Below are 11524 nucleotides of genomic sequence, written 5' to 3'. Positions count from 1 at the left end.
AGGAAAGCCCTGACAACATATGTTGGCAAGCAGTTTTGAGTTCCTAGAGACTTTAGTTCGAATAAAAAGAAGTTAGAGATAGTTCAAGAAGTCAGAATGGGTGGGATGGAAGGCCTTGTACATAAACGATTAGAATTAATTGCTAGACATGTAGAAGCCCTCAAATGTGCCCATAAAATTGTGAAACTCTGGTATGATTGTTTTGATGGTGGTCGACAGAGAGTTTAGTACAGAAAGGAGAGATAGGAAAGCAATTTAGCAAACTACAAAAAATATCTTAGTATTATGCCAAACTTTAAATAAGTTACTTTTCTGCCTGAGTGTCCTATTTTGTAAGCAGAAATAATTTTATTGCCCACCTTATTGGGTCTTGGTGTGCTTTAAACTATGCTAATATTTGTGAGTCACTTAGAACAGTGGGAAACATAAGAACTTAAAATGCTAGTTGTTATTCTTGAAAGTGAAGATTGCCACTGAGGTCTGATGAAAATGTTGACCCAAGAGAAAAAAAAAAATCAGGTTAAACCACAAAATTAAAATAATGCTAAAACCAATGTGGAACCCTCAAATCCAATTACATAGCACTAAACAGAACTCCAGTACTTCTTTTAAACGGTAGCCAAAATTAAATTTGGGAAAACGATAGAAATAAAAATGCAAAGTAGGAAAGAAACACTGTAGACCTTTTTGCAAAGGAATTGCTTTCTGGGGTTTTTTGTTTTTGTTTTTGTTTTGTTGTTGTTTGTTTTTCTGAATGCAAACTAAAATGATTCATTTCAATGGAGCTTTATAAATTTGAGATCAGTCATTCTTTAAGTGATTTCCTCCTAAGGGAGTACAGTTGAATACAATCCGGTGCACAGCTTTAGGGAACACAAGGAACTTCAATACCAGGTCATGAGAAACGCTCTGTTTCGCTTTGGTTTTGGATGACAGGCTAGAGAACCACTGCCCAAACAGTACCTGTGCTGTCAATGAGAGGCAGGCTTCAAATGAGAGAAAGCAAAGGCAATATATATGCCCTTTGGACAAAGGCCCCTTAAGAGAAAAACCGTGTTTGGATGGCATTGATTGGCCCAGAAAAGATGGGCCTGCATATATAAAAAAGATCCATATAATAAACCAAATAATATTGGAAATAATACCTTCAGTAATACTTCTGTAAGAAGCGGAATTATACTACATGTTCTTCACATGCACAGGAGGGCATAAGAAAAATCCCTGTTGTCATTATGGTTGGTGTAGAATAGTAAAATATGTACTGGAAACGACAAGTTAATTGGCAGAGAAATTAATTTATAAAAGGGTTGTGTCCAGAGCGGAGGAGCCTCATCAGCATCAGACTGAAGGGAACCCACTCAGAAAATGCACCCACCCACATACACGCACACACACGCACTCTGTATTGCAAATAAATACACACACACACTGAAGTGATATCTCCCTAAAGCATCCTTGTGCTCAGGCCAGATTTCCCTGTTGGCTGCTGCTCCAAGTGCCGGCTGCAAGAGAAAAGGAAGGATTGTCCCTGAAAGTGGGCGTTCAGGACACACAGCTCCTTCAGTAGCAGAAATAGCCCTGGCCAGGCCAGTTCTGAGAGCCCCCCGCACGTCTTTAGATAGGCTGTGCATCCCTTCTCCAATAGCAGGAAGACAACTAGGATCGAACAGCTAAGCAACTGCAGATCTCCCGCCACTGAGGCCCTGTCACACACATGAGTTATGGCTGGGCAGGTAGGTATTTTCACTTTCTGACATAGGCTTGACCCAAGAACTTTGGTTCCCAGGAGGCTTCCCTTGACAATACTCAAGTGTGAAGTCTTGTCAAGTACCCACCAGGGGCTGCACGCCAAGTGGGCTCAAGTATCTCTTTTGTCTTCCCCATGACTTCCAAGCTGCCGAGCAGCCTAGAAAGTTTCATTAAGAACATGGCTCCTGGCAATCTCATTCAAAATCCAGCATACCATGCTCAGCACAATTTAGCTTGTGCACTGTTTCTGAATCAGGACACAAGTATCTTCTAGTTCCTTAATTGGGTAAGAAACTTTGACCACATATAGTGGAGAATGTTCATGATAAACTTAATGGGAAGGTGTGAAGACAGAGTGGTAGCCGCCGGCTCTCTGATGACCTCGTTCACACAGTGAGGGCTTGAGTTACCTCAGTTTTCCGTAAGTGTTTGTTCCTTGAGGTCGCTCATTCTGACACTGACAGCAAAAAATTTCTCTTAGAATTATAAACTGAAATTTCGTGAGGAAAGATCAAAAGAGGCAGAAAACAGAGCCAGGGCTAGACCAATTCAGCGAGTGGTTTGTTTTAAACGTGTTCATCCTCTATGTTAAACATCAGGAAAGTCTACAAGCACAGGATGGGAGAGGCCGGAGTGATGAATGTGCTGCCAAAACTTATTTTTTTCCTCTTGGAAACAGGGAAGTTAATAGGTTCCTATCTGAAGAGACTGAAGGGCTAACTTTGGAGTAAAAAGGAAAAATTGAAAGGGCCTCCAACCTCAAAGAGTCTCACTTCTCTGCCCAGATGCAGTGAGTGATCTAAACAAGAGTGTTTCAAAAGTGAGAGATAAGTGTGAAATTCTGGCAAGCTGGTGGCATGACCCCTGGCCTGCTTAACTGGACTTGGGATTGTCAAAGCCAGACTCGGACTCTCCTGAAGGACTGCAGGGCTGGGCGGTGGCTCTGTTTCCCTCTCCACATGCAGGGCAGTGACAGCCTGCCTCTCCCAGGACTCCAGGTGCACATGGAGCAGAAGGGAAGCAGAATTGGCTCTTCCAATGGCCTCAGACGGTGGAGCTCTGCGAGGGGCCAGTTGCTGAGCTATTTAGCATCATGAAGGAAATTCTGAAATGGTTATAATTAACATGTGCCTAAGGTGAGAAGGATGACTCCAATCCTGGGGGTTTTCTCCACACTATGGTTCCCCACAAAGAGAGGTTTTTAAATCCTGGTCATGATGGGCCCAGGGCCTGGAGTGGGAACTCAGCTCTCTCGCGTCTTCCATGCAAACGCTTCATCATCAAGAACCTGAGCCAGCCTGATGTTAAACGGCCCATAGAAGTCCCGCAGAATCTTCTGTGTGACTGGCCACATGGGCCCCAGATTCCGGTCTTCAGGGCGCCGTGCATTAGATGCCGGGTTCTTTGTCATCAAGGCCTCTTGCTTTTCACTTAAGGGTCCTGGAATAAAAGGAAAAGAATCCCGTGAGACAGGAAAAAAAAAAAAAAAACTGCAAAAATCCCAAATATGTTTCATATGAAGGCAGGAGTTTCCTTTAAGAAGAATGTGTTTGGGAATGAAAATTCTTTGGCTTGATTTAGTTTGGAGGAGCTGAGGAAGGAAGGTGGAAATACCATTAAGAAATAGCAATGACATTGCGGCCCAGTGTGTAACGCCCATCCTGGGGGAGCCCAGCAAGTATTTCCAGATGATGCAGCATTCACTTGAGGCTTACCTTGTGGGTTCATTTCCAGCTGCCCTTAGTGGGCTGCTTTCCGAGGCTGTCAGACTGTCCTGGGATAACTGTGTGACACTCCAGGCATAGTCAATGAACTTAGATTTTCCTGCTAAATTTCTGCCACAGTCACTTCTACTTTTGGCTGTTGATGCTAAGGGCCCTGTGACTGGGCCCTATTTTACCCTGAGTGTGTCTTACTGTGAAGTGGCTATAAGGAGGAGGGTGGGGAGGGAGGCCAACTGTGTGCCCACAGACTCTACTGGTTGACCCTTCTCTTGCAGCAAGGATATTAGTGAGGAGAGGCCTTGGAATGAGCCAGCAGGGGCTGCCAGCTGAGGCTGCCACCTCCATACCCTAGTCCTCTGGACACAAGCATGTCTCTGGCTTAACCCACTAGGTCACTTCTCATGCCTCTTTACTATAGGTCACAGCCCTTAGGCCATACCCACAAAAAGTCAATTTCCATCTCCTGAGATTATAGGAGATACAGAGTGGGCCTTATAGTTCATCTTGGCAACAAAAGACAAGTTCATGGGACCAGCAGATAGAGTAATGGCTATGTTGCTGGACTCCCATATAGTTGGCTGCAGTTCAACTTCCAGATCCAGCAGCTTAAAACACACTGGGTGTGTGTATGTGTTTGTGCCTAAGATCCCAAGAGGAGAATGGAGGAGAAGTGATTGTGGTGTGGCCATCCCCCCAGGAAGTGATTTCTCACTTTCTGTCTCTCCAGTGAGTACATACACCCTATAGCAAAATATCTCTCTGAGAAAATAAAAAGGACAAGCTCATTAATGTGAGAGTCTACAGGTGGCCAATTCAAAGGAAAATGGATCCAAGCTTTAGAAGAAAACACAGTAATCATGCCCCATCACATGACCAGTTATTCAAAAAAAGGAGAAAGAAATCAAATGACTAAAGGGTCCCAATTCTCAGTGGTGGGCAGATGTATTTTAAGAAATATTCAATTAACAAAACAAGTCCACAGGTGGTGTTCTGGGAAGGGATGTGGCTTCTTCTGACCCTGCTTCAGCCTTTCAAGCAGCCCTTGGGTGTCCCGTCCACAAGGGCAGCATGCCCTGCCTGGGAACACACACCTCTGCTGCCGATCCCCATGGCCGATGACATGGCCTGTTACCATGTAGTACTCCTCAGGATTGTGGGGCTGGCATCTTCAGGCCAAGGGCAGGCCTCCCATTTCCAGAGACATAAGAGCCGTGGCTGGAAGTCAAAACCCAGCCATGACTCTGACTCCAGGATTCCCCAGCAATTCTAACATGATACAATGACCTCTCCATTCCTTCCTTCAGGGCCTGTATCCTCGGTTCTGGCCACCTAATGACATCCTGTCAGCCCTTCAAAGATAAGCTTTCAGACCATTTCTTTCCATAAACCCTTTAGGAGCTGGGATGCCAAGTCATCAGAGTATACCTACTGATGGGGCTAACTTTCTCCTATGTCTTACTACTAGTTAGTTAGAGCTGTAGCTTCATCCTCACCTCCTGATAGACTGTAAGCTCCCAGAGGGGAAGCCCTCTCCTGCCCAGGGAATCCCTCATCACATTGTGCACAATACCCTACAGGCAGTTGGTGCTCAATGCATAGGTATTGAACTGGCCTTGCAGCTCAGGCAGTCCCTCCCCAGCATAAGTCTGCATTTGACCCAGGAAGCCCTAAGAGAGTGGCATTCATGGAGCTCATGGTCTGCTCTACTGGCCTAAAGGACAAAGTTCATACCTAGGTTCAGGAACTGGAAGACCCTGTGCATGGTGTACTTGACATTGGATGCATGATCTTCGAGGCGAAGAATCAGGAACTGCTCCTTATTAAAGACAGTGAGCCAGTCCAGAAGGTACACAGCATACAGCCCAACCTGGAGCCTCACCTAGGACCAAAGAAGGAGGGTGTTATTTTAGAAGTAATTCCAACGAATTCCCTAAGGCATTTTCCCAAACTATTAGGCATTTCACTGTAAATTATATAAGAGTTACCCTGGCCAACAATCATGGTCAGAAGTTGGATTTTAACACAGTATGTTCTTGCTTCTTTGTGAGGGGTTTTGTATGACACACATACAAAATTCCTGCACTTGGGGTTGCATTTACTCCTCACAACAACCTGTAAGTAGGTCCACACCTCCATTTCACAGGTAAAGGTTGAGGTACAAAGAAAAGGTCAAAGTTGCACCAACCAATGAATGTGTTCCCTGCATGATATCCTGACTGTCTCTATTCTCTCTGATCTTTGAACCCAGCACATGGGCTGTGAAAAACCAACTGCAGAGGTCTCAAAGACAGTGCAGGTGAGTGAATAGTCAATTACCTGCTACTGAATGGACATCTGTAAGGGTGTGTGCACGTTCGAATTTATAGTGAGCACTGAGCAAAGTCAATAGGTGGACACTCAAATCACATATCCATATTACCCACCCATTTCCTGTGTCCTTATCCCTCTGTTTCTCTTTTGCACCAAAGTATGAACTCATGTAGCAAAGAATTTACCCTACTCAAAGACGCGTCTGGCCTCTGCCCTCAGCTACTGGAAGGTGATCTCTAGGCCCTCAGATGTTGTGCCTAACTTGGGGGCTTTGGCCATGGACAGGCTAAAGCTGTGATTTATGATGAGACTTTGGGTCACACAGTATTAGTTTGACTTCCAGCTGGACTAGAGACTAAAGGTCAGACACACGGGCAGTATGTAATCTAGTTCTAGATAAGAACTCTGGACAGCAAAGGCTTAGGTTGGCCATGTCCATGAGTACTGTCACACATCACACTGTGATGCCATGGGAAAGAGCGACCGAAGTGCTGCATGTGGAGTCTTCCTATACTTGCCCCATACACTGCTTCCACTGACTGGTTCTAAGCTGTGTTCTTTCCCTGCAATAAATCATAATCATGAGTATAAGAGCCTCCAGAGGGTTCTGGGAGTCCTTCTACCAAGTCATGTGCTCCCCCTTAAGCTTGTAATTGGTGTCAGAAGTGGGGGAATCTTGGAAACTGTTCCCTCTAACTTTGTAGCTGGGCCTAAACTCTTAGCAAAGCTCCAGACCAAAAAAAAAAAAAAAAGGGCCTCTTCCCCTTTCTCTCTGAGATCCTCTTCTCCAGGGCTTCTCCTCTTGTCCTCTCTCCATGTCCCCACGGACCCTATTTCCAGTCTTCTGCTCTGCCTGTCTGTGGTCTACCCAGCATTTCTCCTCTCCTACCTCTCCCCAGTTCAGTGTCACTCACTTGTGCACACCTGCCAACATTTGCCTGAACACTGACCAGTCTCTAGATGGGTCCTCACACTTCCAGTCTCTGCATGCCCACCCCTTGCCCTGTCACCAGCATAAACTTTGTAAGCAGTGACCAGGCTATGGCTGACCCCTGCTCAAAGCCTGGATCTCCATAAGCAGAAAGTCCCTGGTTTGTCTTGAACTTGTGCTCCTCCATGGAGTACCTCCCTATTCCCCAGGCTCCTCTGCCCAGTCCCCTTTCTCTAGGTAGACACTCCCACATATCGTTTCCCTTTCTTCTCAGCCTGACCTTGAGTTCCTCAAGGGCAGAGACAAAGGTTTTTTTCCATTGTCTCACCCTGCACAAGTCCTTGTGCCCTAGTACCCAATATTTCTTGGGTCGAATTGCTGAACATGGTGCTAATAATGAGACAATGAAACATTTGACAAAATATGTACAGACACCAACTAGTTTTCTCTCTCGGTCTTCTCTTTTCATTTCATTTCATTATTTTTCTAACCATGTAGGAGGATGTGGAGGAAGGAAAACAATTAGAGGGGATAAATTGTCTCCAAAATTCATTTGCTGCCTCCACCCCACACTTTGTTGCTACCTTACACACCAGCTCATAAAAAAGATCTCAAGCTGGGCCAAAGCTAACAAGAAAATGAGTGCATGCCAGTCTCAGAAATAAATAGATGTGTCGCCTTCAACATAAAAGAATTATTATAAGAATGTCTTGTTATCATTAGAAGACTGCCACCAGCCTCCCAGGGCTTTTCAATTCTCTCTCCCTGGAGGGCCATCCTCACAGGAAAGACTATTCTGAGGTTTATCTCTTCTATAAAACCTGCTTCATGACTTGAGAATTTTCCAGAAGGAAAGGATCCCAGTGTTTGTGGCAGAATTGAGAAGGTAGCTTATTTATTTATTTGATTAGTGACAGAGACAGAGAGAGTGCACCCCCAATTGGGTCTTGATGCCACAATCAAGCCCAGCTTCAGCCAGCACCAGATTATGGGGAGACATGTGCCCGGCATACTCAGGGAGGTCTCTGGACACAAACCCTGAACCTTCCCGTGTGGGTTAGCCTTCGAAAGCACTGCAATTACTGCTAAACACTGTACATTCTGTCTTACCTACCTATTCTAATGCTCCCCTCAATTCCCATAGTGACCCCAGCACTCTGACCAGCCAAGGCATGTTCTGGTCACCTCAATGACAGGTTCTAGTGTGAACAGCATCGCCACTACAGCTGTACACTATGAAGGCAACCCAGAGGCAGCCCCTCCCAAATCCTTTTTCCTCACCTTTTCCCAGTGTAAGACAGAGAATTAAAATAGAATAAAAATTAAAAAGGTTTTTAGGGCAAGAGCCTAATATATCTAAAATTAGAAAACTTCAGAGCTGAGTAGAAGCCTTTGAGGTTATCTGTAACAGCTGACTCACTGGTAGGAAAATGGAGACCCAAGAATAATAGGGAGGAGGCTGCAAACTAGCAATCAACACCTGCCACAGCTGAGACCAGAACCCAGGTCCCTCGGGCATGAGAGGCTCGTTCCACTCCACATGAAGCCCTAGAAGGGAGAGCACCACAAGAGAACCAGTGTGGAGCTGAGCGTAGGCCTAGGCACAGCTTCTCTCCAGGTAGACACCATGCTGAGCCTCTGTCCTCCATTAAAGATTTCACTTGAGACTTCCCATCCAGCCTCTCTACTAGTCTCCCAAATACTCCATTCATTTGGCAAATCACTCAAGTCATGTACATCCTGTGTCAGGTACTCTTCTGAGCAATCAAGATACACTGCTAATTTACAGGCATGGTCCTGGCCTTGTAAAACTTGTAATCTAGTCACAAAGGCGAAGCTAAAGCGGTAAAGAAACAAGTATCTGCAATCACTCGTGATACATGCTATGGAGAAAAGGACAGGGTGGAGAAAGAGAATCGAAGGTCAGGTTAAAGCAAGACCTACAGAAGTCCTTTAACAACCAGGAGAAGCACATCCCGGGAAAGGGAGAAAGGATTGGGAAAGGGAGCCAGCTGGAGGTGCGGTGAGGGCACCTGGATCCCATGTGGCCGACCACACAGTTTGGAGTCCCAACCCAGCACACCAAAGATCTTGAGCGGAGATAGGATCGTGGCATGAATGTACCCTCACTTTCTCTCTGATGAGCAGAGGCACCTATTGCAAAATTTAAAAAAAAGAAGAATCAGGAAAGGCACCAGAGCACTGGTGGTTTTTGAACTCAAACATACAACACACTCACCTGGAGGACCTGTTGCACAGCGGATGTCCCCACTCCTAAGTTCTCAGCAGGAGGCTGGAGGAGGGACCAAGAGGTTTGTGTGTGTGTGTGTGTGTGTTTTGAAGGGGTTTTTGCTATAGGGTGCATGCGCTCACCAGAAAGACAGAGAGAGACAGAAAGCAAGAAATCACCCCCTAGGAGGGATGACCACGCCACGCCGCAATCCCTTATCCTCCATTCTCCTCTCAGGATCTTGGACACGAACACACACACGCCCGGCGTGAGTTTAAACCACCAGGTCCGAGACTCGAACTGTGGTCAACTACATGGGAGTCCAGCGACATAGCCATTACGCTAACTGCTGGTCCCAAGAGTTTGTATTTTTAAAAATTATTTATTCAATTTACTTATTCATTCACTTATTTTAATTTGGCCAGAGAGAGAGAGAAAGACAGAGAAGGCAAACCACCAAGTTCTGGACTCAAACGATGGCTAGCCATGTGGAGTGTCTAGTATTATATTTTTTTACTTTTTTTTTTTTGTTTTTGAGAGGGCACGTGTGCTCACCAGAAAGACAGAGAGAGACATAGAGACAGAAAGTGAGAAACCAGTCCCCGGGGGGATGACCATGCCACAATCCCTTCTCCTCCATTCTCCTCTCGAGATCTTGGGCAGGCACGCACATGTGCTTGGTGTGAGTTTAAGCCACCGAGTCCAGGACTTGAACTGCAGTAGGCTACATGGGAGTCCAGCGACATAGCCATTATGCCAACTGCTGGTCCTGGAAGTGTCTAGCACTTTAACCACCATGCCACCTGCTGGTCTCTAAGAGTTTGTATTTTAACAAGCTCCCAAGGGGATGTCTTTACTGCAAGTCCAGGACCTTGAGTGCTGATCTCCTGGGATCATAAAAGGGAGAGTGTGCTAACGTGCCCTAATGCAAAAGGATGGTCTGTGAGGGGGAAGAAGGATGGGCACGTGGAAGGCAGTGAATGCCTGGAGCAAAATGTGTAGGTCCAGTTGTGTCTAAAATAGCTGCCTTCCCAGCACTGTGGGTGGACTGGGGCTCACAGCTGAAGGGAAAAGTGCTTCTCATGCCAGAAATGAAGCTTCACCTCTAAAAGGAGGGTTTGCGATTGTTTCCTAAGTGCCTGCCCTCATTTTTTGTGTGAGTTCTCTGGGGACAGAAAAGATCAACATGCGATCTGTTAGGACAACCATCCAGTCCACTGATTCTGCTCTTGAAGAATCTCCCTTTGACCAGATGCATCTGATTAACTCCTATCTCGTCCTTTGCAAAACAGAAAATTGAATTTAAAAGCACATGTTTCCTGCTGGCTCAAACTTTGTTTAAAGGAGCAGCTAGAAAAGGTGGAAATGCCTGAGTTATGAAGGTCATCAGCTCTGGTACTGAACCTTGAGTCAGCCTGTTACTAGCTAAAAATGGGAGAATTAACCTCTGTGAGCCTCTGTGTCTCCATCTGCAAAATGGGAATATCTCAGGTCTATGAGGACTGAATGAGACAATGTACTGAAAGCACTTAGGATGGTGCCCAGCAAAGAAGGTAAAGAACACAAGTCAGATCCCTTCCCGCTTTCACTGATGGAGTTTTTCAAAACTTATTATCATGGAGTTTCAGGCACACTCAAGTGGAGAGAGTCGTGAAGCAGCCATGAATGTTTTGCTCTATCTCAGCAATGTTCTAACATTCCAGCGTGCTAACCGGAAGCAGTAGGGAGGGCAACCTGCTCCCTGTGGCAGGAAGTGGCTACTGAAATCCTGCCTCCAGGAAACCTATTTAAAGATGGGCAGGATGCAGACCCAGCTTGCTTTGCCCCATGGCACTAACTGTAACGAGAGGTGCTAGGGTCTGCAGGCTCTGGGTGGTGAGAGTGCCCAGTGGCATACAGACATTTGTTCTTCCAAGGGGAGAAACACAAATGAAAACTATTAAAATAAACAACCTCCAGTCAGGAGTTCCAGCCAGCCCTGCCTCTCTCTGCCCTCCTAACCCAGCCCAGACTGAGCCACTTCCTTTTAGGAACCCCCTGATGAAAATCTCATAGCTGCCCCTCCCTTTACAGTCTTTTTCCAAGTCTCCTGAGAGCTCAGAGGAAGGTGGTAACAAGGCTGCAGAGCGTTCCAGCCCTTCTTGAGCCACACAAGCTGGACACCTCATCTCTCACTGTCCTCATCTGAGGATGTGACATGATTGATTCTTGCCTTCCACCTTCCCTCTATTTCCACCTAGCCATCAGTTTTGTTTTGAGGGTCACGTGGGATCACAGTAAAGAGAAAAATTGGGCCAACTGATGGCATGGTGGCTAATGTGGCTGGATTCCAGATGACTGTCTGCTCTGTTTGAGTTATGGACCTGAAAGTTTGAACAACACACCCGGTGCATATGCATGTGTATCCAAAATCCTGAAGAGAAAAAATGGAGAAAGGATTACAACGTGGCCCATTTCTCTCTCTCTCTCTCTCTGGTGAACATACATACCTATAGCAAAATGATGAAAGAAAGAAAGAAAGAAAGAAAGAAAGAAAGAAAGAAAGAAAGAAAGAAAGAAAGAAAGAAAGAAAGAAAGAAA

At 45.8% G+C, this 11524-nt stretch overlaps 1 protein-coding gene across 4 annotated transcripts in view; it reads right to left on the bottom strand.

The window, feature by feature from the left end:
• Nucleotides 1-833: 833 nt before the first annotated feature.
• CHST15 (carbohydrate sulfotransferase 15) overlaps nt 834-11524 on the bottom strand; it is a 99257-nt gene continuing 88566 nt past the window's right edge. For all 4 annotated transcript variants that reach the window (XM_014586079.2, XM_014586080.2, XM_014586081.2 and 1 more), the window contains exons 7-8: nt 5205-5352; nt 834-3189 (exon numbers count right to left, since the gene is read on the bottom strand). In XM_014586079.2, the coding sequence (XP_014441565.1) occupies nt 2993-3189; nt 5205-5352 (345 nt within the window). In that variant the 3' untranslated portion in view covers nt 834-2992. The remainder of the gene's footprint in view (nt 3190-5204; nt 5353-11524) is intronic.

This window comes from Tupaia chinensis, unplaced genomic scaffold (genome assembly GCF_000334495.1).
Source record: "Tupaia chinensis unplaced genomic scaffold, TupChi_1.0 Scaffold000113_1, whole genome shotgun sequence".
Classification (NCBI taxonomy): Eukaryota; Metazoa; Chordata; class Mammalia; order Scandentia; family Tupaiidae; genus Tupaia; species Tupaia belangeri.
This window is presented reverse-complemented; position numbering and strand designations above follow the sequence as displayed.